The following is a 27,311-nucleotide window of genomic DNA, read 5'->3' as shown; positions in this document are numbered from 1 at the left end:
GACTTTTCAGCTTGGAACAGGGACGACACGGTAGATATGATTGAGCTCTATAAAATCATGACTGGTGTGGAGAAAGTATATAAGAAAGCTTTATTTACTCAACACAAGAAGTAGGGGGTCACCAAATTAAATTAATAGGCAGCAGGAAGTATTTCTTCACACAATGCACAACCTGTGGAACTCTTTGCCAGAGGATGGTGTGAAGTCCAAGACTATAACAGGGTTCAAAAAAGAACTAGATAAATTCATGGAGGACAGGTCCATCAATGGGTATTGGCCACAATGGGTAGGGATGCCTCTGGTTGCCAGAAGCTGAGAATGAGCAATAGTATGGATCACTTGATGATTCTGTTCTGCTCATTTCCTCTGTGGCACCTGGCATTGGCCATTGTTGGAAGACAGGATACAGGGCTAGATGGACCCTTGGTCTGACCCAGTCTGGCTATTCTTATGTTTGCCAAAGAAGAGTTTAAAGAACGGCTAGCCAAAAACTCAAAAGGTAATAAAATGTTTTTTAAGTACATCAGAAGCAGGAAGCCTGCTAAACAAGCAGTGGGGCCCCTGGATGATCGAGATACAAAAGGAGTGCTTAAAGATGATAAAGTCATTGCAGAGAAACTAAATGGATTCTTTGCTTCCGTCTTCACGGCTGAGGATGTTAGGGAGATTCCCAAATCTTAGCTGGCTTTTGTAGGTGACAAATCTGAGGAACTGTCACAGATTGAAGTGTCACTAGAGGAGGATTTGGAATTAATTGATAAACTTAACACTAACAAGTTACCGGGACCAGATGGCATTCACCCAAGAGTTCTGAAAGAACTCCGATGTGACGTTGCAGAACTGTGAACTACGGTTTGTAACCTGTCCTTTAAATCGGACTCTGTACCTAACAACTGGAAGTTAGCTAATGTAATGCCAATATTTAAAAAGGGCTCTAGAGGTGATTCTGGCAATTACAGACTGGTAAGTCTAACGTTGGTACCGGGCAAATTAGTTGAAACAATCGTAAAGAATAAAATTGTCAGACCCATAAAAGGACGTAAATTGTTGGGCAAAAGTCAACATGGTTTCTGTGAAGGGAAATCGTGTCTTACTAATCTATTAGAGTTCTTTGAAGGGGTCAACAAACATCTGGACAAGGGCGATCCAGTGGACGTAGTGTACTTAGATTTCCAGAAAGCCTTTGACAAGGTCCCTCACCAAAGGCTCTTATGTAAATTAAGGTGTCATGGGATAAAAGGGAAGGTCCTTTCATGGATTGAGAACTGGTTAAAAGACAGGGAACAAGGTAGGAATTAATGGTAAATTCTCAGAATGGAAAGGGGTAACTAGTGGTGTTCCCCAAGGATCAGTCCTAGGACCAATCCTATTCAACTTATTCATAAATGATCTGGAGATGGGTAAAAAGTGAGGTGGCAAAGTTTGCTGATGATACTAAACTGCTCAAGATAGTTAAGACCAAAGCAGACTGTGAAGATTCAAAAAGATCTCACAAAACTAAGTGATTGGGCAACAAAATGGCAAATGAAATTTAATGTGGATAAATGTAAAGTAATGCACATGGGAAAAATAACCCCAATTATACGTACGATATGATGGGGGATGATTTAGCTACAGCGAGTCAGGAAAAAGATCTTGGCGTCATCGTGGATAGCTCTCTGAAGACGTCCACACAGTGTGCAGCGGTGGTCAAAAAAGCAAACAGGATATTAGGAATCATTAAAAAGGGGATAGAGAATAAGACTGAGAATATATTATTGCCCTTATATAAATCGATGGTACTGCCACATCTCGAACACTGCGTACATATGTGGTCTCATCTCAAAAAAGATACACTGGCACTAGAAAAGATTCAGAGAAGGGCAACTAAAATGATTAGGGGTTTGGAACGGGTCCCATATGAGGAGAGATTAAAGAGGCTAGGACTCTTCAGCTTGGAAAAGAGGAGACTAAGGGGGGATATGATAGAGGTGTATAAAATCATGAGTGATGTGGAGAAAGTAGATAAGGAAAAGTTATTTACTTATTCCCATAATACAAGAACTAGGGGCCACCAAATGAAATTAATGGGCAGCAGGTTTTAAACAAATAAAAGGAAGTTCTTCTTCACGCAGTGCACAGTCAACCTGTGGAACTCCTTACCTGAGGAGGTTGTGAAGGCTGGACTATAACAGTGTTTAAAAGAGAACTAGATAAATTCATGGTGGCTAAGTCCATAAATGGCTGTTAGCCAGGGTGGGTAAGGAATGGTGTCCCTAGCCTCTGTTTGTTAGAGGATGGAGATGGATGGCAGGAGAAAGATCACTTGATCATTGCCTGTTAGGGTCACTCCCTCTGGGGCACCTGGCATTGGCCACTGTCGGCAGACAGGACAGTGGACTGGATGGAGCTTTTGTCTGACCCAGTCCGGCTGTTCATGTTCTTATGCCCTGCTCCCCAGCCCTCCACCAGCCACGGAAAGGTAACCAGACCCTCTGCACTAAAACCTGCCTTGACCATGAAAGATCAGCATGGGTCTAACCCTACGTTTACAAGCAATTTGAGTCAGACCCAGGTCTGTGTACCAGGCACGCAGCTGTCAAGTTGCTGCCACGGGAACAGGCTGGCTGGTAAGACTCAGGTCGTGCTCTGCTGTAGGTTGGGTACAAAGGGCCGCATCCTTGGCATGACGCTCTACCCTGAGGCAAGGTGAGGAGAGCGGCACACGGACACAGCTGGCACAAGGGGATTCTGCTGCAACACCTCAGAGCCTGCAGCGAGGGGAACCTCTTAGCCCAGCTTCCACGCAGGGCAAGCTGGGGCCAGGCTCAGAGGAAGTGCTGTTGCGTGGCACCTTTAAAACTGCCCAGGCCAGAGCCCCGGGGACGGGAATGTTGACACAGCTGGGCCAGCTGGGGCTTTGTTATCCCCCCTTGTTGGACGTCAGGGAGCCTGGGCCACCGCTGTGACTAATGCTGGGGGAGCTGTTACCCACTGCTGAGGAGGCTATGCTGGCAGGCAGCGGCTAAGTGGTTAAAGCTTCAGGCTCTGACTGTAGCGGGTTCGGCTCCTTGCTGGCCTGGCTCCACTGTAGCGCGTGGCCCTAATGGAGCCGGGAGCAGCAGGGGTCCTGCCCCCAGCCATTGGGCTGGAGCCAGAACCGGGGCGGTTTGGTCAGTTTCCCACACCCACGCTGGTGTACTCTACCCGCCAGGCCTGCAAACACCCCGGGCCGAGTCCAGCCCCAGGCTGAGACTCTGTAGGTCAAATGCTGCCTATGGTCCCAGCAGGCCAAGCCCCGTGCGAGCCCTTAATGCTGTGATCACTACAGACATCAGAATACGATGTCGCTCCCTCTTCCCCCATAGCGTGGGCTGGGCCCTGGGTGCAGAAACGTTCCAATGAGCACAAGAGCTTGGCTTGTGCTTTTCCATATGCTGAACGCACCCTGGGCCGGCCCCCTTCCTGTCCTGATGGGGGAAGTGAGGGGACACACACACATATACACGGGCGTAGGCAAGTGGTTGCTTTTATTAACAGCTGAGCACTTCCCTTGCTGCGTCTTTGTGCCAGGCTGGTTCCCGGGGGGGGTGACACCAGCTCCCAGATACTGTGACTGCAGTGTTGCCTCGGGCTCCTTCACGCTCGTGGGCTGCATCGGGCCTGTCGGCCAGGCCTGTCCTTTCAGCAGCCCCAGCACCTGCTGCCCACCCACCAGGCAGTTTTCATAAGTGCCCAGGGCCGTGGGTTTAACAGTCTCTTTCCTCCATCGCAGGCCTTGCCTGTCCCTGCAGTGCTGTAGCAAGGTGGGGCCTGGCCTGCAGCCTAGTGTAATCCCAGCAGGTGATGATGTGGGCCAGCCTCCATCCATCCCATGCAGGAAGGCCCCCTCCCCTCTGCCCTTTTGGGGTCCACAGCTAGGAGGTTGGTGTGGAGCGGGCAGCTGAGCTGGGCAGCCTGTACCAATGGATCCGGCGGAGCACCGCCCTGTAGAGATCCGTTTGCCTCGTCTCCCGCTCCTCGGGGCTGGCATGCACGGCCAGGCTCACCCAGGCGCCCGTCAGGAGGGAGGGGAAGTGGGTGAGTGTGTGCGACATGCCCACGTCCTCACTGCTGCATGCTGCTGGCCTGCATTGCCCAAGGGCCCGGGCCTGGCTCCAGGTTCGAGGCCGGGTGGGCCTGCAGGCTCTGCTGGTTTTGCCAGAGCTGATGCAGCTCCTTGAACTGCTCCACCATCTTGTCTTTCAGGTCCGGATGGGAGATCTGTAGGCGGATGCTGTCTGCTGACCAGGAGAGCTCCCCAGAGAACATCTCCAGCAGGATCCGGGCGGCCACTGGCACAACCTGGGCGGCAGACAGAGAGCAGGCAGAGAGCTAGTCCGCTTCCCTCTGCAGCCAGCTCACTCCTGCCCCCGCACAGCCTCCACCCCTGATCTGCCCCCCACGTCCTGGGAGGATCTTGGGCTGAGTCACCCAGCCCCTTTCTGGAGTCCCTGCTCCAGCCCTGCTCCCAGCACCTGACCCCTGCCGGCTAACAGCCTACCCTTGCTGCTGTGTCTCCACCCCTCCTGGCAGGCCAGAGCTGCGATTCGGTCGTAAGCTGCACGGGGCGGAGGCCTTGTTTAGCACGGGTATAATACCTGAGCTTGTCCCAGGGAGGGGAGTGGTGGAGAGGCCGGCAGCACCAAGGGGCCGGCTGAATGAGGGAGCAGCGAGGAATCGGTGGCCGAGTTCCCCATCCAGGACTGATCAGTCACCAGGCTCCCAGCCCAACATGCTCTGGTGACCCCATGCTTGGGAAGGGAATTGCACCCACCCCTAGCCCTCACAATCCCCCTTTGCAAGCTGTAGGCATCTACCGGCCCCAAGCACTCGGCCTTCCCTGGGGGCCCACTGGGGTCGGCTGGCACATCCCCGTTCTAGCCTTGGCCTGCGTGCACGCAGTCCAGGCCTTGGGCAGTCTGGCACCCCGGCTTGCAAGGCCACAGTTCCACAGCTGGCAGGCTGGGAAAGGGGAAGATGGGCCAAGCGGGGAGAGGGTGAAGGATCTGTAACAGAGCCAAGCCAGCAGACAGGCCCACAGTTGGCCCAGTCAGGGGGCCCTAGGCCCTGCTCCCAGGGGCGAGAGCGAGCATGGGACCCCTTACCTGGACGGTGATAAGTTTCTTCTCCTTTGGCTTCTGGTCCGGCCACTCCTCCCCGAAGCAGAGGAAGATTTCAAAGGGGGGCGGCGTGCTGGTCTGGCCCTTCTGGAACAGGATGAGCCCTAGGGAGCCCCACAACAGACATGGCATGAGGGGCAGGGCCAACATCTAGCGACACCCCCCCAGCCGCGTGGGAGGAGCCAGGGCCAGAAAGGAGGGGTCCTAGTGGACTGGGGGCAGAGACGCCATGTGGGGAGGCCGGGGCTGGGGCCGGGGAGCCAGGATGGGCAGGGCAGGGCTGGCCCCCGGCCCCTCCGCTCACCGTTGAGGAAGTTCTCCAGGCTGAAGAGTTTGATCTTCCTCTCGCGCTCGATGGGGTTGGGGCCGGCCCGCTCGCCGGCGCAGGGCCCCGTCCAGAAGACCTTACACTGGCACAGCCGGACTGCGTAGATGTCTTGGCCCTGCAGCTCCAGTATGAGGCCCCGGTCCATGACATCCAGCAGCTGGTGGGTGTAGAAGCGCTGCTTCTCGTTGGGGATGTGCTCGGTGCTGGGGAAGCGCACCTGCTCCAGCGTCACGGGCCCAAAGAGCTCCACCTGCTCGTGCGTGGGCTCCAGGCTGCTGTGGAAGAGCCGGCACCCGTGGGGGTTGCTGATGGTCAGGGAGCTGGCCTGCCGCCCGCGGTAGTGGAACTTGAGCTCCAGGTCGGTCACTGGCCACAGGGAGAGCGAGACAAGCCTGTTAGCCGGGGAAATCAGGTGGGCCCTGATAGTCCTGGGCTACCGTCACACCGCTACGCTTCCCCCCCCCGCCTCACTCCTGTCACGAGCCGCGTGCCGGCATGGTCCCGGCGCTAGGCACTGTCCAGACCTAATGGCATGTAGCCCCCCTGGAGAGTTCGCAGGCCCAGTGCCCGTGCACCAGCCTAGAAGGGGCAGTGCACGGACGCAGCCAGGATGCGCTAGGTCCTAGGCAGAGCAGGATCTTACATGGCAGCATGTGCGGGCTGATGAGCAGGTCTGGGATGAACTGTTCCATGGGCTGCAGAGACACGTCCCCGGGGGGCAGGTTCTGCAGGCTGCCCGGCCCCCCCAGCGGCATGCTGCCGGCAGGGCTCTGGGTGGGCAGCTCCCCTGCTGCGAAGGCGCCGGCGGTGGGAGGCGGAGGCGCCGACACGTCCGGGTGGAGGAGTTCCTGAGTGCCCAGCGGGGGGAAAGAGCCGTTCCCACAGGGGTTGGGATACGGGACTTCCTGCTTCGGCCACACGTAGGAGGGGAGCGGCTCCACGCACTGGCTGGGATCTGAAAGCCACCAAAACACACTGGCTCAGGATCCCGCCCGTCAGCCCAAGCCAGCCACGGGCAGGGCCCTGGCATCACCAGCCGAACCCAGCTCCAGCCCACGATGCCCAACATCCAGGCTCTGAGGGCCGGCCAGCGGGCCAGAGCTCCCTTGGCACACGGCCTCTGCTCTCCGGCAACCCTGGTGCAAGGTCCCTCGCCCTAATGGAGAGCAAAGGAGGAAAACAACTGACCCTTCTGGATGGAAGCTGGGTCCGGGAGGGTGGATCGAGGTTAAAAGAGGGGCAGCTGCCCCCGGGGCACTTTGGAAGCTGGGACCCACTTCTTGGGGGACATACCCAGCCCGTTACCGGGGAAAGAGAGGGACAACCCCGTGTCCCTCCCCACAGCTTTCAGGCCCCCTGTGCCCCACCTTGCCCCAATCGGCTGGAGGCAGCTCTGGGCACAGAGCAGGGGGAGCCCATGGGGCTGAGACGGCAGCACCCTCCACGAGCTGAAGCCCCTTCTCCTCCCCAGTGGGGGGTCCAGGTGGAGCAGGGGCAGAGGGGGCAGACTCAGGAGGGAGGTGCTCAGAGCCCCATGGAACGCACGAGGGTGCTTAAGTGGTGACAAGACTTTGCTGGCCCTCGGCGGCCGCGCTGCAGTGATCCTGCCCATAGGCCGGGGCGAGGCCGAGAGACGCCCTGGCTAGCGTCCCGGCCCATGAGATCATCCACTGGGGCCCGTCACAGTCCCCGGCCTCAGGCCGCGCCAGCAGCTGGCAGCCCCACTGGCCTGTCGCAGACCTAGGCACTCTGTCAGCTTGCAGGGCACCCGAGGGACGGAGGAGTTTAACCGGGCAGCAGAGGGGCCTTGCCCCAGGACTCGGTAGATCGGAGAGCAGACTAGCCCCATCCCCACGCCAGGCGCCGCGGCCTGCCCTCCCCACACTCACCCGCTATCGTCAGCGTCGTCAGTTTCTGCAGCTGCAAGAGAGACGGGAGGCGCCGGTTACTGGGGCAGTGACAGACCCAGGGGAGAGGGCAAAGTAAAGGGGCCAACTTTCTAATCGCACAAAAGCTAACATTGCCCCGCCCCTTCTCTGAGACCCCACTCCATCCCTGTCCCCACTCACTCCATCCCCCCTCCCTCAGTCCCTCACCCTCCCCCACCCTCACTCACTTTCACGGGGCTGGGGCAGGCTCTGGGGTGGGGCCAGAAATGAGAGGTGCAGGGTGTGGGAAGGAGCTCCAGGCTGAGGCAGGGGGTTGCATTGTGGAGGGTGAAGGCTCCGGCTGGGGGTGTGGGCTCTAGGGTGGGGCCAAGGATGAGGGGTTTGAGATGTGGGAGGGGGCTCAGGGCTGGGGCATGGAGTTAGGGTGCAGGAGGGGGTACGGGCTCCAGGAGGGGGCTCAGGGCTGGGGGTTGAGGTGCAGGAGGGGGTGTGGGCTCTGGGAGGAGGCTCAGGGCTGGGGCAAGGGGTTGAGGTGCCTGAAGGGGTATGAGGTGAGGGCTCCAGCCAGGGGGCACTGACCTCAGGCGGCTCCCAGAAGCGACTGGCATGTCTGGCTCCTTGGCAAAAGTGCAGACAGGTGGCTCTGCGCACTGCCCACTCCTGCAGGTGCCGCCTCCGCAGTGCCCATTGGCTGCGGTTCCTGGCCAATGGGAGTTGCAAAGCCGGCACTCCTGGTGGAGGCAGCGTGTGGAGCCTCCCTGGCTGCCCCTGTGTCTAGGAGCCGGACGCGGCAGCCACACGGAGCCAGGGCAGGCAGGGAGCCTGCCTCAGCCCCGCCGACTGGACTTAACTGCCCCATCAGCAGTACGGATGGAGCCGCCAGGGTCCCTTTTCGACCGAGCATCCCACTTGAAAACAGGACTCCTGGCAACACAAGGGCAGTCAGTCCATGCAGCCAAAAGGATTCCCCCACCCCCCGGGGCTCAGCAGCCAGCCCACTGGCTAGCAGAGTCAGCGCTGTGCGGCAGGAGGGGCGAGCTCAGGGCTTTCGGGGGACACTCCATGGAAAGTCTGGCAGCCTGCGAAGTGCGTAATGGTTAACAGCCCAGCTGGCCTCTTGCACCAGGGGCATGGTGCTCACAGGCCCTGCCTTGCTGGGGGTGTCGGTGTTCACCCACGCGCAGGCCAGCCCCGCCAACCCCCTCACTCACCTCCTCCTCCTCCTCGCCCGGGCAGAAGGCGTGATCGTCCCCGGCCAGCGAGTCTGCAATGGAGACACGGGGGGGGGGGATTAGCTAGTCACATATGGAGGTCACGGGGCCTGTTAGCAGGGGTGAGGCTGCGGTCACAGGGCCTGCTAGCTGGGAGGGGTGATGGGGCAGTCAGGGTGTCTGGGCTGCAGGGGGTGGGTCAGTCACAGGTCCTGTTTTTGGAGGGGCTGAGGGGTGTCAAAGGGCCTGTTAGCTGGGTTGTGGGGGATGGGTCATGGGTCCTGTTTTTGGAGGGGCTGAGGGGTGTCAAGGGGTCTGTTAGCTGGGTTGTGGGGGATGGGTCATGGGTCCTATTTTTGGAGGGGCTGAGGGGTGTCAAGGGGTCTGTTAGCTGGGTTGTGGGGGATGGGTCATGGGTCCTGTTTTTGGAGGGGCTGTGGGGTGTCAAAGGGCCTGTTAGCTGGGTTGTGGGGGATGGGCCATGGGTCCTGTTTTTGGAGGGGCTGGGGGGTGTCAAGGGGTCTGTTAGCTGGGTTGTGGGGGGATGGGCCATGGGTCCTGTTTTTGGAGGGGCTGAGGGTTGTCAAGGGGTCCGTTAGCTGGGTTGTGGGGGATGGGCCATGGGTCCTGTTTTTGGAGGGGCTGGGGGGTGTCAAGGGGTCTGTTAGCTGGGTTGTGGGGGATGGGTCATGGGTCCTGTTTTTGGAGGGGCTGAGGGGTGTCAAAGGGCCTGTTAGCTGGGTTGTGGGGGATGAGTCATGGGTCCTGTTTTTGGAGGGGCTGGGGGGTGTCAAAGGGCCTGTTAGCTGGGTTGTGGGGGATGGGCCATGGGTCCTGTTTTTGGAGGGGCTGGGGGGTGTCAAGGGGTCTGTTAGCTGGGTTGTGGAGACTGGGTCACAGGAACCGTTAGCTGGGTGGGGTGAGGGTGTGTGGAGGGGGCTGGGGTGCAATGCAGCCTGTTTGCTGGGTTGCAGGGGGTGGGTCAGAGGGCCTGTTTGCAGCGTGGGCAGTCACAGGGGCCGTTAGGTAGCTTGTGTAGGGGTAGGGTTGCCAACTTTCTAGTCACACAAAACCAAACACCCTAGCCCCACCCCTTCCCTGAGGCCCCGCCCCTTCCCTGAGGCCCCGCCCTCCATTCACTACATTCCCCCTCCCTCGGTGGCTCACTCTCCCCCATCTTCACTCACTTTCACTGGGCTGGGGCAGGGAGCTGGGGTGCAGGAGGGGTGAGAGCTCCAGTTGGGGGGTGCAGGCTCTGAGGTGGGGCTGGGGACGAGGGGTTTCGGGTGCAGGAAGGGGCTCCAGGTTTGGGGGAGGAGCCTCAGGGCAGGGGCTCGGGGAGCGGGCTTACCTCGGGTGGATCCCAGTCAGTGGCGCTAAGGCAGGCTCCCTGCCTGTCCCGGCTCCACGCTTTGCCCTGGAAGTGGCCAGCAGATCCGGGCCCTAGGTGGGGGGCCAAGAGGCTCCATGCGCTGCTGTCGCCTGCAGGCACCAGCCAATGAGAGTGCAGAGCCGGTGCTCAGGGTGGGGGCAGCACGTGGACACTCGTGCCCCCTCCCCGCCTAGGCGCCAGACCTGCTGGCTGCTTCTGGGCAGGGCCACCCAGAGGATTCAGGGGCCCTGGGGCACCACTGCGGCGCTTGTCCTCACCAGGCAGCGCTCCGAGTCTTTGGCAGAGGCGGGGGGCCCTTCACTCGCTCCGTGTCTTCAGCAGCACTGAAGGACCCGCCGCCCAAGTGCCGCTGAAGACCCAGACCGCCACTGGGTGAGTAAAAATTAAAAAGGCGCCACTAGCCAGGGAAGGGATTCTGCGCCAGGGCTCGCGAGGCACCTGCAGGGCCCAGGGCAAATTGCCCCACCAGCCTGTCTTATCCCTGCTATGCCACCGATTGGACTTTTAATGGTGTTCCCGTCGAAAACCAGACACCTGGGCACTCGGAGGGGGGGGGCATGGGCTGTTAGCTGGGTGTGGTGGGGAGTCATGGGGCCTATTAGCTGGGTTACCAGGGATCAGTCACAAGGCCTGTTTGCAGGGTGAGTTTGCTGGGTGGGGTGTCATGAGGCCTGCTAGCTGGGTGAGGTGAGGGTGGGGTGTCATGGGGCCTGGTAGCTGGGTTGCAGGGGCGGTGAGTCACAGGGTCTGGTGTTTGGAGGGGGCTGGAGGTGCTGTGGGGCCTGTTTGCAGGGTGTTTGTTGGGTGGGGGTACCAGCAGCGCCCCCAAGTGCTGAGGGGCTCACCAGGCAGCCCCTGCCCAGCCTCTGCAGCTCTGAGGTGGGGCTGCTGAAGATGGGAAATGGGCCATAGAAGCCCAGGCAGGGATGGGGGGGGTATCCTCCCTTCCCCTCCTCAGAAAAGAGGACCCAATCCTCATTTCTCCCAGCAGCCTCATTTTCAGGCACCCTGCTTGTCCCCCAGTTCCCCTCCTCCCCCAGCCCAGTCCCCCCTTACCATAAGAACATAAGAACGGCCATACTGGGTCAGAACAAAGGTCCATCTAGCCCAGTGTCCTGTCTGCTGACAGTGGCCAATGCCAGGTGCCCCAGAGGGAATGAACAGAACAGGGAATCATCAAGTGATCCATCCCCTGCTGCCCATTCCCAGCTTCTGGCAAACAGAGGCTAGGGACACCATTCCTTCCATTCTGGCTAATAGCCACGGATGGGCCTGTCCTCCATGAATTTATCTAGTTCCTTTTTGAACCCTGTTATAGTCTTGGCCTTCACACCATCCTCTGGCAAGAGAGGTTCCATAGGTTCACTGCGCGTTGTGTGAAGAAACACTTCCTTGTGTTGGTTTTAAACCTGCTGCCTATTAGGTTCATTTGGTGACCACTAGTTCATGTGTTATGAGTAGTTAGTAAATAACACTTCCTTATTTACTTTCTCCACACCAGTCATGGTTTTATAGACCTCAATCATGTCCCACCTTCTTCATCCCTGTTCCAAGCTGAAAAGTCCCAGTCTTATTAATCTCTCCTCATACGGAAGCCGTTCCAGATCCCTAATCATTTTTGTTGCTCTTTTCCGAACCTTTTCCAATTCTAATATATCTTTTCTGAGATGGGGCGACCACATCTGCACACAGTATTCAAGGTGTGAGCGCACCGTGGATTTACATAGAGGCAATATGATATTTTCTCTCTTATTTTCTATCCCTTTCTTAATGATTCCCAACATTCTGTTCGCTGTTCTGACTGCTGCTGCACATTGAATGGATGTTTTCAGAGAACTCTCCACAATAACTCCAAGATCTCTTTCTTGAGTGGTAACAGCTCATTTAGACCCCATCGTTTTATATGTACAGTTGGGATTATGTTTTCCAACGTGCATTACTTTGCATTTACCAACATTGAATTTAATCTGCCATTTTGTTGCCCAGTTACCCCATTTTCAGAGAGCTTTTTGCAGCTCTTCGCCGTCTGCCTGGGGGTTAACTATCTTGAGTAGTTTTCTATCTGCAAATGTTGCCACCTCACTGTTTACCCTTTTCCAGATCGTTTATGAATATGTTGAACAGGACTGGGCCCAGTACAGACCCCTGCGGGGACACCACCATTTACCTCTCTCCATTCTGAAAACTGACCATTTATTCCAACCCTTTGTTTCCTGTCTTTTAACTAGTTACCAATCCATGAGAGAACCTTCTCCCTTATGCCATGGCAGCTCACTTTGCTCAAGAGCCTTTGGTGCGGGACCTTGTCACAGGCTTTCTGACCATCTAAGCACACTCTATGCACTGGATCCCCCTTGCCCGGGCTGCTGGTACCTCCGTTGGGCTGGTGGCCCTCATACACCTCGTAGATCTTGTAGGGCTGCATGGGCGTGTCCTTGGTGCCATCGTAGATCAGCTTGAACTCGCGGCTCTTGTTGAGGGCGCAGCGCAGGTTGGCTTTCCACTTGGCTGGGTCCGGCTCATCTACCCCTTCGTTGTACTTGCCGGTCTCCTTGGCCCAGGCCTGGGAGGTTGGGATGCAGGGGGTGGTCACAGACAGGTCAAGCCCCAGCCCCAGTGCTAGGAGCCAGGAAATCCAAGCTTTCGCCCGTCCGTTCACTCCTGAACTGTGTGGCTAAGTGGTTACAAGAGGCAGCTGGGTGGTGGTCCAGGGAGAAGGCAGCTTGGAGATGCTCTCCCGACACAGACCTGTGACTAAGCGGTGAAAAGTGGCAGCCGGGGGGTGGCCTGGGGGAAGGCAGCTCAGAGACGCTCTCCCGACACAGGCCTGTGACTAAGCGGTGACAAGAGGCAGCTGGGGGTGGCCCAGGGAGAAGGCAGCTCGGAGACGCTCTCCCGACACAGGCCAGCACCAGGGCCAGAGCCTGCGCCACCTTCTGCAGTGACAGTGACTGGCATAAAACGGCACAGGCTTCCGGGCCTGGCTGACAGCTGCACATCACCTCTCCGCAGCGGCGTCCGCAGGGCAGTTCAGAGAGGGGTGCGGACATCACGCCTCCTGCTATGAGGCGGGTATGATCGGCCCCGTTTCATGGAGGTGGGGGGGAAACTGAGGCCTTTTCAAACACCTCAGGAAACAGCTAACTGAGCGGCCTGGTGGCTAGTCCCGTGCAGCAAGCAGGGTGCATTCTGGGACACCAGGGGGTTATGCCGTCCCGTGAGCCCCCCCTAAGCGGACAGAGGGACCCCTGGCCTGCTCCAGTGCAGCAGCTCCTGGGAGTCCCAGGTGGGGTCACGTCACATTGTGCGTGTGACCCAGCCAACCCCGTTCCTTACTTGTCAGCTGGGTGCCATGTGCCCCAAGGGGTACCCCCACTCCAGCCTGGCGTCCCACAGGCCCCTGGGCGCTCACCTTGAACACAGTGTTCTCGTCGTCCTGCGTGGGGATGTGCCGGGTCGCATGGCGCCAGGGGATGCAGAAGAGCTTCTGCTCGGGGTTCACCCACTGCAGGCCTGGGTACTGGTTGCTGTTCACTTGGGCGATGAGCCAGGGCTTCAGGCGGATGCGACGGGGATGCGCATTCATGGTGACTCACGGGCTATGCCGGCCACCAGCCTGCGCACTGAGAGAGAGGGAGAGTCTGTTACAGGGCCAGGCACGCTGGGGAGAGGGCAGAGCTAAGGGGAAAGGAATGAGGGAGGGGGAAGGGCAGGGATAATAGTGGATGGGGGGGAGGCAGGGTCCACCCTTCCCCGTTTTTCACAGACTCACTGATCTGTCAGGCTGCGAGGGACCTCGAGAGATCACCAAATCCAGCCCCCTGCGCTGAGGAGGGACCAAGCAAACCTGGACCATCCCTGACAGGGGTTTGTCCAACCTGTCCTTTTTTGGTTATTCAATTCAATTTTATTAAATCACCGGTGACTAAGACGAAGATTTTGTCCCGGATATTTTTAGCAGAAGTCACGGACAGGTCACGGGCAATAAACAAAACTCACGGAAGCCATGACCTGTCCCTGATGTTTACTAAAAATATCAGTGACAAAACGGGGATCTGTGGGTGCCCACACCCACCTGCATTGGGTCAGCTGCATGGTGGCTAGGAGCTCCAGGGCCCCCGCCGCAGATTGTGTGTTGGCGATCCAGGGTCCCCCATCGCCCACGGCTGGGAGCTCAGGGGTGCCCCCGCCGACTGCGGCAAGCTTGGTGCTCCAGAGGCAATGGAAGTACCCTGAAGCTCCCCACCAGCGCAGGCTGACGTCACAGAGGTCGCTGGAAGCCATGGATTCCATGACTTTTGCAACCTCCATGACTAAATTGTGACTAAGCCTTACCTATGACACGTCTGCTGCGAAAACAAAAGACAAACCTACAAATCTGAAGTCATCACAACATCTATATCCGTGTTTCTCAACCTTTTCGATACCATAGATGGGCTTGCTGCCTTCCTAAACCATGTCAGGGGATCTCAGGGACCGGTGCCTGATGTATATGATCCATTAAAATGTCTGTCAGAGCCTAATAAAAACTCCCTTCTTCAGCGCAATACTAAAGGGACAAACATTGCCACTGTTTTGATTATTACCAGGGACTGAGAAGAAACTACAAACATTATCTTTGGAGATGGTGATCAAAGCTCGTTTTCTAATCAAGAGGTAAAATCCCACGTGCTCTCGGAAGCTGGAAAATTCTACAATCCAAAAGAGAGCGAGCTAGATTCTCCAGCACTCCAGATCTACATGGGCAAAACTGAAGATGTGAAGGAACGTTTCGACAGCTTGAAGGACAGCGGTTTCCATGGTTTGGCATCTTGGCTGAGTGTGTCTTAAGCAACGGGGAGTTGAGAACTCATTCAAATATAGTTCAAAGACATGGGCCATCTTCAAAGGAGAAAATCAAAAAGCAAACTTGAACTCATGAATCATAGCCAGATGTTCTTCTGGGGGATGGGCTGTCACGCTCTGAGTACCAGATTACATCAATTAGAAGATATTGACAATAAAGTGAGTAGCAGAAAAACTCAACAGAGCTATGATAAACTGGCAAGTGTTATACCAGGTTGTTCCTCCATCTCCTGGAGGCAAAGAAGGGGCAGTTTATAATCTGGAAGAGAACAGGTTTAAAGCAAAATATAAGAAAAGCAATGCACTCTTCTCTGCTACTTACACAAAGAACACCCAACTCGCCATATAAAAACAACATGGGGTAGACTTTGGGAGAAATAAAAGTCTGTTCAAAAAATATTTTTAACAATCTCTAAGGCCAAAATGTGTCCCCTTAACCAAATGTCAACCCCATAGACCATCTGCAATAAAATTCTTAGTGCCGGGGGCAACTTTGTTCCCACCATGTGAGCGTGTAAAAAAGAGCAGAGCTAAGCGCCTTTTGGTTTAAGCCTTTATGATAAGGGGACCAGTGGTCCAAATGATAAAACTTTATCCCTAACTAAGTAAAAGCAGAGACTTGTCACAGGGTGGCTTCCACTCAATTTGGGAAGGGGTTTGTCCCCAAAATCATGATCTTGATCTTATAATTAAGTTATAGTGAGAGTTACCATGAGAGGGAAAACAAGATAATAACTGGAGGAGTTAATATTCAAACAACCCCGTCATCAGTATATAATAATACTGGGATAGGTCGACCCTTAATTTGTGGCAGAGAGAAATTACCTTCCATTAAAACATCCACCACTTCATTAATATGTAAATTTAAAAGAAGAGGAGCTAAAAGGCATCCTGGGCATACTCCGCTAGAAACAGAGAAAATGTTGATTTTAGTTCTCACCTGAGCCATACCACCCTGGGCTCGGGCCTCCAAATGAATCAAAAGTGTCAGATTGTTGCCCATCCTGCTTAACACCAGCCAAAGTTTGCCTTGATCAATAGAACCAAACACCAGCTTTAGAGCTACGAAAGCAACATACACTCAAGTGCCCTTAACCTCCATATATTTATAAATCATATAGGATAAAATAAAGCAATTATCAACTGGGGCTCTACCACCCCTAAACTGGACTGCTCTGCCTGTAATAAATTAGTCTCGAAAGCCTATATTTCAAGTTGAGACATTAAACATCTAGAGTAAATTTTTCCTGCCACATATAACCAGCTAACATATAACTCTATACGTAGCAAGATTCTTTCTTGTCCTATTTCAAAAATAGAAACTATAGGACTGGATATCCAGACAGACAGACAGAACCCATCCAGTATGGTTAAAGATGGTAAATAATTTAGCCAAGACTGGGGAGACCCAATTAAGATTCTTCTGAAAAACTTCCGTCAGGAGAAAATCTTCCCCTGACGCTTTTGTCCATTGTTGGGTTAAACTAAATGACTGCAATTCACTGTCCATTTCGGAAGGCTGGAGTGGTCAGTCCAAGAGTGGGTTCCTCATTGCACCAGCTATGGCAGAAGTAGATGTAAAATTTGTTGAGGGGAATCACTAAGGCCCTGGCCAAAGTGCACTACCTGGGCTTCATCCCGAATATGGGGCTCCTCAGCTGGAGCGTATCTATCAGTGCTAAAGCTGCCATCTTTCAAAATGTAGAAGAACTTTTAGGTTTCGCTTCTGCTTCAAAATCCTTCCACAAGGATCTAAGATATTCTTGAGAGGCATGTCATATAATAAACTTTTATATCTTCTTCTGGCCTCTACTACATCCTGAAATAAATTAGGAGAGGGATTTCATCTTACCCTACTAGCTACACGCACGAGAACAGACCTTTCCTTCACAGTCCACATCAAACCAAGTGCACAATCTCTGGAAGCACTTAGAATAGCTAAAACCAAAGTCAACTTGTTTAGAGTCAAATGGTTGTACGGACTTCACCAGCAGCTCATACTAGTCACAAATTTGAGAGGAATTCTTAGACTTAATAATTATGTTTCTGCGAGTTCTAACACGAGTCCTCCAATTTCCTCAATGATTGGTCATGAATGACCGGGGTCCATTTTAGTCTTTTACAACCACTTTGGTCCACAGGGGTAATTAAAGCCGCCTCTTCACCCATCAGAAATACAACTCTCCCTAGAAAGAGCACATCAGTCGTAATTATAGAGCAAGGCTGGTGGGTCACTAGGCTGTCCCTAAAAACCTCCAGTGACGGGGATTCCACCACCTCCCTTGGAAGCCTGTCCCAGAGCTTAACTACCCTGAGAGTTAGAAAGTTTTCCCTAATATCGAACCTAAGTCTGCCCTGCTGCAGATTATGCCCTCACTGCTTGTCCTACTGTCAGTGGACATTGAGAACAACTGATTCCCGTGCTCTTTACAATAGCCCGTAACAGATGTGAAGACTGTTCTCAGGTCCCCTCTTAGGCTTCTCTTCTCAAGACTAAACAGACCCCGTGTTTTAACCTCTTCTCACAGGTCAGGCTTTCTAAACCTCTTATTTTTGTTGCTCTCCTCTGAACTCTCTCCATATCTCGACACTCAGCACTGGACAGAGGAATCCAGCCGAGGCCTCGCCAGTGCCGAGCAGAGCAGGACAGTTACCGCCCATGTCTTACAGACGACGTTCCTGTTAACACATCCCAGAAGGATATTAGCCTTTTTCACAGCTGCCTGACACAGCTGACTCATATTCAGTGTGTAGCCACCAGCTCCTTTTCGGCAGGGCTACCACCTAACCGGTTCCTCCCCCTATGGACAGCCACACTGAGGTGGGGAAAGCGAATGGAGGTCAGGCTCCAGGCCCACCCAGTCCTCAGCCTCTCTACTGGGACTGACAAGGAGGGGGCCGGTTGGTGCCAGCTATGGGGGTGTTTTCTGATGCAGACACCTGCTTGTTAGGAACTGGGCAGAGACCCAACAAATTCATCTCATGTAGGCCACCAACCAGCCAGCAGCTGCTGCCCTCCAGTTACTGCCAAGAAAAGCTGGATTCAGGGCAGTGCCCTCGCAGAGAGGGGCCCATTCCCCACCTCCCGAGCCTCCCCCCAAACTCCTGCCCTTCCTGCACACACACGGTGTGAACCGAGACGCCCCTTTCTCCTGTGAGCCCAGAGCTCCCATTCCCCCCCTACTTCACCCAAGGTGATTGCCGCTCCAGCCATCCCATCCCAAACGCAGGCCAGTGGCTGCTGCCTCAAGGTGGCCCACAGGACTACCAGGGCCTGCTTGTTTGCTCCTCCCCTGCTGCCTGGGCCTCCACTCACACCTCCATAGTGTGACCCTGGCCAGCTGGGACAGCTCTTGGGGTGGGGGCGGGGTGCCGGATGGGATGGGGGCTCCAGGCCCCAGCCCATGTGGTGGGGGAAGGGGCATCCTGCCTGAGGAGACACCCTGGTTCAAATTATATTTGGGGCAAGAGTCAGCTGGGATGGGAGCTCTCGGTGATGCTGCAGGGTGGAGTTCTTATGTGGGGTCTCCTGGCTGGGGGGTCCCGCAGTGCATGGGGTTGGGCTGCTGGCTCCCAGGAGCAGGGGGCTCACGCTGAGGTGGGAGCAGGGGTTGCTGTGCTGTATGAGCCCTGGGGCTCTGACGGGGACGGGCTCCATGCCACCTCTCTCCCAGTGCCCGGGCACTTGCTCAACAGCTTCTCCTTCCGGTCTCGCTTCCTCTTTCAGCCCCTCCAGCAGGGCACCGCAGGGCACGCACATGGCCTTGTGGCTGGGGTCACAGAGGAAAAAAGCAAACTCCGAGAGCAAGCTGCTAGGCCTTTCGAAACAGGCCTGCGCCAGCCGCCCACGGCCCCACACACCAGCTGTTCTGCAGCACGACACACCGGCAAGTTGCTAAGAGGCTGCCTGCGCCCGAGGTCCCCAGAGGTTCCCCAGCTAGCGCTGCATTATGGGCACGCTGGATTAGGGCCTGGCTGCCTGACAGTTCTCAGACAGGAGCTGTCAACGGGGAGCCATCGTCGGATGGGAGGGTTCCCAGCGGGCCCTGCAGGGCATGGCCCGAGGCCTGACGCGAGTCACCGTTTCCCTCAATGAGCTGGAAGTCCACATGCAAATTGCTGCTGGTGAAGTCTGCGGCTGACCCGCACACGGGCGGGCGTGTGAGGATAAGGACGAGGCAGTCCGATGAGTGATCCGGATCGCTTGGGAAGCTGGGCCCATGCAAACAAAACATGTGTACAAGTTACACCTTGAGGAACAAGGAACCCCAGGACGTGAATGGGGGCCTGAGGCCTCGAAAGCAGAGACTCTGCAGTCACCGTTGCTAAGCAACTCAACAGGAGCTCCCAGGGCGACAAAAAGGCGAATGCAATCCGGGAGCAGCAGGGTGATTTTACCTCTGTACCCGGCCTTGGGGAGACCGCTCCTGGGATACTGAGCCCCATTCTGGGCGCCGCGTTTTAAAAAGGAGGTTGATAATCGCAGAGGTTGCAGAAAAGAGCCACAAAAATGACTGCAGGGCTGGAGAAAATGCTGAACAGCAAGAGACCAACAATCTATTTAGCTTATCCAAGGAAAATTTAGATGTACAGTCTGAGAGTGCCTGCAAAGGGAGAAAATACCAGGTTCTCATGAAGCCAGACAGAGCAAGAACCACTGGCTGGAAGCTGAGGCCAGACAAATTAAAATCAGGTACAAACTGTGACCAGACAGGGCGGTTCACCACTGGCACAAACTACCGAGGGATGTGGCAGATTCTCCATCACTCGGGGTCCTCAGATCCAGCACGGCAGCCTGCCTGGAAGATTTGCTTTAGCCAAATGCAAGTTATTGGACTCAAAATGAGGGTAACGGGGTGAAATGTAATGGCCTGTGATACAGGACGGGCTAGGTGAGCTAACGTGGTTCCTCCTGGCCTTCAACTCCTTGAATCTATGAACCTTCTCACACGCAAAACAAACCCTGTTATTGCCAAGATTTAAAAAAAAAGAAAAACAGTTTTTGTAGGTCCTACAAAAAAAAAAAAAACCCTCTGCCTGAGCTCTCCCCACTCCCTCCCTGGCTTCACAGCTGCCAACTGGCAGACCCTGGCTAGAGCAGGGGCAGCGCCAGGAGGCCAGGCTCCTCTCAGCTCTGGGACAACAGCGATGCCAGGAGGAGGGAGTCAGGCACTGGAAATGGAGGAGACGCAGCAGAACTTTTCCTCCTCCCCATTATCCCCCCCCGAAGCTTCTTCGGAGGGAGGATAAGCCCGGGGAAAGGAGATTGGAAAGCCCATGTGGGCAGGGGAAGTGACCAGTGGGGCCTGGAAGGAGGCGATCTCGTTGCCGGGCTGCCCCCGCCTTCTCCCCTTTGCTGCCAGTGCTCAGCATTTCCTTCACTCTCTCTGAGGTGAGTGCCACGCCCAGCCCTGTGCTATCTGTACGGATGGGAGCAGGTCACCAGGTACGGAGCACGCATTGCCCTGCCCTCAGGCCCATCGACGCCTGGAGGGTGGACGGGGGGAGCGTTGAACAGCCCCGAGCCTGGAGAGGAGACAGTCACGGTGGGGGCTGCACACCTATCGCTCCAGGAGGGGTAAGGCCATGCCCTAAGCGGGGCCCCCCACATCCTAGTATTTGCAGAGCGGGAGGGTCTCTGGGCTGGGCTGGGCTGGGCAGGGAGGCCCGCTGCTTGCTGCAGCTTGCCCGAGCCGGTGCTGGCAGGGCGTGGGGCGACACACCAAGCACGCGTCTCCTGTAGACCTGCCACCCACGGGCTGGGAGAGGAGCCCAGCCTGGCCTGCTGCTCCCAAGCCCTCAGGCAGCTCAGCAGAGCCCTGACACAGGAACGGCATCGCGTCCCCTGGGCAGGAGAGCAACAGACACCCACCCGGGACCTAGCTCAGGGCGTGGGGAGAGCTCTTCTCTCCAGTCCAGTATGATCTTAGACACCCCACACGACGGAGAGCCCCTTCCCCCGCCTGGCACAGCTCCCTGGTGGGTGCGGACCACACCCCCACACAGCCCTCGGTCCCTGCGGGGCTCATCACCCACCCGAAGTCCAGGCCCCATCCCGCAAGTCCCAGCTCTGGGCACACAGCTGTGACCTCCCTTGCATGGCGTACCTTGGAGTTTATACACAAACACACACACATACGTGTATTATTCCCCGACCACCATCCCCGGCACCAGTTTGAATCCAACCTAGATTGGAGGAACCAGACGACAATTGGGGGCCAATGTGAAATGAGCTGGCCGGGGGGTGGGGGAAAGAGGAGGGTGGCAGGTTGTGACCAGTGCGCCTACAAATGCTCCCTAATTGTGACGTTCGCTCTACACAGCAAGCGTACAGTTATCGAATGTCACTGTCGTGTAAAACAATCACTGCAGTTGGGAACAGGTGCAAGAAATCCAGACAGAGAATCTGGATTAGTCTATACCAGGGGTCGGCAACCTTTCAGAAGTGCTGTGCCGAGTCTTCACTTATTCACTTTAACTTAAGGTTTCGTACACTGGTAATACATTTTAACGTTTTTTAGAAGGTCTCTCTCTACAAGTCTATAATATAGAACTAAACTATTGTTGTATGTAAGGTAAACAAGGTTTTCAAAATATTTAAGAAGCTAAATTTAAAATTAAATTAAAATGCTGATCTTACGCCGCCAGCCCACTCAGCCTGCTGCTGGCCTGAGGTTCCGTTCCCCTAGGCCGGCAGCGGGCTGAGGGGGCCTGCGGGACCCCAGCTGGCAAGGGGCCGGCAGCTGGGACCCCAGACTGGCAGCGGGCTGAGCGGGGCCAGCGGCCAGGACCCCAGACCAGGGGTGTAGGTGGGAATGTGGGTGTGTGTGTGCAGGAGCTCCCGTTTGGTGCTCAGGGTGGGGGTGGGGATGGGGATCTGGGGGGGTGCAAGAGTCAGGGCATAGGTGTGGGGGGGCTGGGTATATGTGAGGGGTGCAGGAGTTAGGGTGTGGGATGGCTGGGTATGTGTGGGGGGTGCAGGAGTCAGGGCTGGGGTTGTGGGGGTGCAGGGGTCAGGGCAGAGGGCTGGGTGTAGGGGGGGGTTCAGGGGTCAGGGCAGAGGGCTGGGGTGCTCAGCTCCTGGGGGTGCTCCCAGCTCCCTGCCATGAGCGGCTCACGGCAGGGGGCTGGAGGGGATATGCCTGATTCCACCCTTTCCCCAGGGCTGCATCTGTCCCCCCCTCTTCTCTGCCTCTTCCTCGGCCCAGCGCGCTGTGGCTCCGCTTCCCCCCCCCTCGCAAGGGCCATCAGCTGACTGGTGCAGGGAAGGAGAGGAGGCGGTGCAGGAAGGCACCACGCTGGGGGAAGAAGCAGAGGAGCGGGAAAGCTTGGCTGCGGGCAGGACCAAGCTTCTGCCTCCTGCCCCCGCAGGAGAGAGTGGTGGGCCGGGGGGCTGAGTGGGGCCGGGACCCCGGCAGGCAGCAACATGCCATTAAAAATCGGCTTGCATGCCGTCTTTGGCACGCATGCCGCAGGTTGCCGACCCCCGTCTATACCCATGTCACTGTCATCCCAGGAGTGTTGATATGATGCTGGTTAGAAACAGAAGATGTGAAACCAGAAATCAGCGAACTAACGTTGGTGTGTCGGATATTAGGCCGAATTAGTGGACAGAATAATGCGGGGACGGGCTGTTCCATCCATCACTCCCTTCTGGGGTCCTGAAAGAGAGATTTTTCTGGGGAAACAGAACAGACAGAAGGACAGACAGACAAGCATCACCATCCTGGCAGCCACACCCCCATCCCAGCTCCTGGGACCCCAGACCTTCTTAGTGCCAATCCTAACGATGTCCTGAGCAGGCTGGGCCAGAGGGAGGGACCCAGATGACACAGCCACCCACCCCTACCAGCCACCCCTACCCGTCCACTGCCTGGGATGAAACAGGACCAGACATGAAACAGAAGAAACAATGGCTCCTGCTAAGGTGAGCAGACAGCAAGTCTGACAAATCAGGATGGAGGGGAGGGTAACAGATGCCTGTATAAGACAAAGCCCCAAATATCAGGCTCGTCCCTATAAAATCAGGATGTCTGGACACCCGAGCGCCAGCCCATCTCAATGGATAGAACTTCTCTTCTCCCCCAAAGGGGCAGTTACCACCATCTTTGGTACCACCTAAGGGCTGGTCAGACAAGAGGGGGGTTCCCTCTAACCCCCCAAACTAAAAGAAAAGGGGACACGGGAGCTGCGAAAATGAAAGCCTCACTTAAGAAGTTACAGTTCACAGGCTCAAACTAGTTTTCTCCCTTTTCCATACCTGGTGCAAAGCAGGCATAGGTCTCTGTCCACCGAACTCAGGACCTTTTAGATGCTGGACAGTGACTGGGTTACGTTAACTTCTTTGGCCCGTTTGTTCCCTTGAACCCATTCAACCCCAGGTTTCTTTTTGGTCCCTCTCCTTTAAGCTGAGAGGAGGGTCTATCCAAACAGTGTCCAGCTTCCTTCCTGTCTCAAACTGTTCTACAGCGTTGCTGTGTGCTGTGAAGCAGCTGCCAAATTCCACCCCAGAGGTGGCTGCTTTTCAATGATGGGTGTGCAATTCCTGGACATATTGGGCAAGATTCTGCCACCTGTCCTCCCGCTGAGTAGTACCTTACTCATCAACTAGCCGCAGGGAGGTCTGTGGGGGAGCACGTGGCGTAAGGCACTCATCAGAAGGCGTCAGAGTGGCAGAATGTAGGCTATTATTATTTTATTCCCAAAACAAACGTCTGATTTCCCAAGAGTTGAGGTTGCTCAAGCATGTTTCCTCTGGACGCAACCACTGCAAATCCAGCGAAACGGCTGCTGAGTCGGCATTCACATCCACCCGCAGCCCAGCTGAACACACCCATGGACACCTTCCCCCACCAGCAAACTCCCCCTCAAGTCAAACCGCTCCCCGGTGCACATCTCCATTCCCAGCGAGATCAAGGAGTGTGTTCCACAGACATACATGCGCCAGTCATGTCCATCATGTGTTATTTGCAAGTGAAGGAGTCAGAGGCTGGGATGGGCCCCACTGACAAGCATGGTTTTTATGGACATAGTTAGGACCCTACCAAATTCGCAGCCATGAAAAACACATCACAGATCGTGTAATCTGGCTTCCCCCCATGTAATCTGGTCTTGTGTGCTTTTACCCTATACTGCACAGATTTCACAGGGGAGACCAGCGTTTCTAAAATTGGGGGTCCTGACCCAAAAGGGAGTTGCAGGGGGGTGGCAAGGTTATTTTAGGAAGGTTGCAGCATTGTCTCTTAGTGACAACTGTGGGCTAATTCCTCTAGGGACCTGCACCTTGTGTCGCCTCTTATAATAGGTGCCAGGTGACCAACTCTTGTGACATTGGGTGTTTAACTTAAGGCACCAGCTCCTAGAGTCATGTGAATGCAGGAGAATATCAGCTGCCATTTTAAAAATAAAACAGGTATGTTTCTAGCCACGGTGATTGTGGAGAAAAGCCTGAAAATGTGACCCAAACGGCGCTAAAACCAGAAGACAAATGCAAAGAACCCTGCCTGTATTTATTTTAATTGCAAGACTTTTTTAAGCCAGTCTCATGACTGAAGTGGTGATGTTGGGGGACTGGGGCTGGCTCACAGTTTTTGAACGTGAGGTCGGTGCAAGGCTATCCTGACTGGGTAGCATTTTGCCCTCTCTTCAGACTGGAGCGACCCAGGACCCACAGTGCCAGGAGCTGGAGGGGGCACACACGGAATGTATGCAGTCACCCCCTTACATCCTGCCTGGGGCACATCAGCAGCAGAGAGATAAACAGAGGAAAAGTGAAGCTAATTCAGTGGGGCTGATGAAAAGCTGCAGAGAAAGCTGCTCCAAAACGCCTCCCTAGGAAAACACAAGGCCACAGGGAAGAGGAAAGTGTTGTTATGGAATAAACCCCGGTTAAGCAACAGGAAGCAATGAGAAGGAACAGCTGCTCTGCAGAGCACAGTGCCACGAATGAGGAAGTGCCCCAGGGTGGGCACTGGGGCCAGCAATACTTAAAGGGACAACGTCCAATTCAAGTCTCGTCCCCTTCTAAAAGGAGCCGAAAGCTCACCCCAGGACTAACTCCAGCACCACATGATGTGGAGTGGCTATCACCTGGCCCGAACTGTTCTTACAAACCAAAGGATAAAAATCCATTTAAAACATTGGATTTTTTAAAATGTACATAATTAAAAAAAAAATTACATACATTACATTTGAAATTGATGACCAATGTTAAGGTCATTGGTCATCATTTATTATAATCTACCAGCATCATTTAAATTAAATACAAAACAATAATATGAAGCAGTACATGTTTGCTGTCAAGTTTTAAAGGAAGTCAGACCACTGAACTGGTGGAAGTCGCTGGTGAAACACCTGGAACCCGAGTTTGCTGAAATTCTAAACTACCTTTTGGAAGCAGCAGCCCCTTCTGCAGGTACAGAGAGAATAGTTTCTTTAGATCAGCTTATTCAGCTAGGTCAGTTCAATGACTACTAATTCCTTCAAAGTTAAGAAACCAGTTCGGAGTGGCAAAAGCAGGAAAGCTTGTTTTCCCCTCCCAATCTGTGAATAAAAACTAGGTGTGAGAGAATGAGCTCTACTAGTTCTAAACCCTTGAAGGATGTGGTGACTAGAAATAATCCATTCATAAGAACATAAGAATGGCCACACTGGGTCAGACCAAAGGTCCATCCAGTCCAGTATCCTGTCTACTGGCAGTGTCCAATGCCAGGTGCCCCAGAGGGAGTGAACCTAACAGGCAATGATCAAGTGATCTCTCTCCTGCCATCCATCTCCACCCTCTGACAAGCAGAGTCTAGGGACACCATTCCTTACCCATCCTGGCTAATAGCCATTAATGGACTTAACCTCCATGAATGTATCCAGTTCTCTTTTAAACTCTGCTATAGTCCCAGCCTTCCCAACCTCCTCAGGCAAGGAGTTCCACAGGTACACTGTGCACTATGTGAAGAAGAACATTCAATTCACTAACTGCAGATACTTCCTTTCTTTTATAAATCAGTTAGTTTTAAATGCAAAACTTGTTTTGATCAACTTTCTGATCAACTGTTTTTTCTCAGGTGTCCAGCAATTTTAAGATAGTTTAAGAAAAAAAAAAAACAACCTGTGTTTTTGTGCATTTTCAATTGAATCTGAATTCTCATCCAAGTTAAAACTTAATCATCTATTGTATAAGAAATGCTTCATTCCCCATTTTCTACTTGAATACAAATGTAAAAATTAAGAATCTGAAAAAAATGTATCTCAAGCTGCATAATTGCTTAAATAAAAAAAAAGTGTCTAGCTATAGTGTATCCTCCTGATTATCAAAAAGAAGCCCCAAATTTAACACAAAGGCTGCAAATCAATGTGTTCTAATACCGTACTTCTCAAGCTATCAGATGTGGGGGACCGGCAATTTTTGTTTTCCAATGTGCCAGGGACTGGTGCCATATTATTATCCCATTCGACGCTCTTATGAGGAAACTCGCCGCGGACCGGCAGCCGATGACTCGCGGACCGGCCCTGGTCCGCAGAACACCAGTTTGAGAAGCACTGGTCTAATGGTTACCGACCAATGGGAACTGACCTGTCTTTAGGAAAATAAAAAGTGCAAATGCAAAACATGATTAAAATTGATTATTTAAATCAAGGTTTCCTCTTTGTGACAGGGCAGGTTGATTTAAATCAGCAAATGTAGTTCTCATCCTGGTTTCTGCAGGGAAGGCTCTCTCGAAACAGCTGACTACCCAGAGGAAAACTGACACCGACTACCGAGAGTGCTGTCAGTTACTAGATGCAGCTTTCCACATGGAAATGTCCTGGTTAGACTGATGTCGTCCCTGTAATACGGGGCATTTGTCACTGTGCTGGGTGCTAGGGTCAGTCTGGACTTCATGGCGACCGCAGAAATGAGAACGGCAACCCAGCTGTTGTGAAAACAGGGGCCCATCACGAGAACGACAGACACAGAGGAGTAGGGAACCCAGTTCTGATCCTGTCAACTCGGTGCAGTAGTGCTGATCCCCACACACACACTGGGGACCATTACAGCAGACAGAGTAATGAGGAGGAGGAGGAAAAGGGCTGTGAAGTGAAATTTCCTATAGCCTGGATCCTCAAAGGCTGAAGCCAATAGGAGTTAGCCACCGAAATACCTTTCAGGGTCTGAGTCTAACTTTGCCAGGTTGGTAAGTGTCATAGTGCAGCATGAGAAGTTCCTGATTGACGGAGGGGGCAGGTAGATCAGGTGGGGAGAGTGCTGGGAGACCTGGATGCAATTCCTGGCTCTGCCAAAGACTGTCTGTGTAACTTGGACAAGTCACTTAGTCTCGCTGTGCCTCAGTTTCCACGGAGATAATATCACTGCCCTCCCTGCACATGAGCAGTTCCCCTGACTTCACTAAGTTTCCTCATATGCTTAAAGTTAGATACTCCTCTTTAATTCCCTGCTGAACCAGGCTCAGACACGACCTTGGGTTCGTTTCTTAGAACTCTGTGCCTCCCTTCTCCTTTAAGACACCC

The 27,311-nt window shown here is 54.4% G+C and overlaps 1 protein-coding gene across 4 annotated transcripts in view; it reads right to left on the bottom strand.

Moving 5' to 3' along the window:
* Positions 1–3,502: 3,502 nt before the first annotated feature.
* Positions 3,503–27,311, bottom strand: part of IRF5 (interferon regulatory factor 5) — a 37,566-nt gene continuing 13,757 nt past the window's right edge. For 3 of the 4 annotated variants that reach the window (XM_030583419.1, XM_030583331.1, XM_030583507.1), the window contains exons 3-10: positions 13,375–13,585; positions 12,336–12,525; positions 8,570–8,622; positions 7,359–7,389; positions 6,113–6,424; positions 5,446–5,835; positions 5,127–5,245; positions 3,503–4,323 (exon numbers count right to left, since the gene is read on the bottom strand). In XM_030583419.1, the coding sequence (XP_030439279.1) occupies positions 4,087–4,323; positions 5,127–5,245; positions 5,446–5,835; positions 6,113–6,424; positions 7,359–7,389; positions 8,570–8,622; positions 12,336–12,525; positions 13,375–13,548 (1,506 nt within the window). In that variant the 5' untranslated portion in view covers positions 13,549–13,585 and the 3' untranslated portion in view covers positions 3,503–4,086. Of the gene's footprint in view, positions 4,324–5,126; positions 5,246–5,445; positions 5,836–6,112; positions 6,425–7,358; positions 7,390–8,569; positions 8,623–12,335; positions 12,526–13,374; positions 13,586–15,747; positions 15,837–27,311 lie in introns of all 4 variants that reach the window. The other variant, XM_030583593.1, reaches the window with a different exon arrangement.

Source organism: Gopherus evgoodei, chromosome 1, assembly GCF_007399415.2.
Source record: "Gopherus evgoodei ecotype Sinaloan lineage chromosome 1, rGopEvg1_v1.p, whole genome shotgun sequence".
In the NCBI taxonomy this organism is placed as follows: Eukaryota; Metazoa; Chordata; order Testudines; family Testudinidae; genus Gopherus; species Gopherus evgoodei.
The sequence above is the reverse complement of the archived record's forward strand: the minus strand, read 5'-3'. Positions and strand labels throughout refer to the sequence as shown.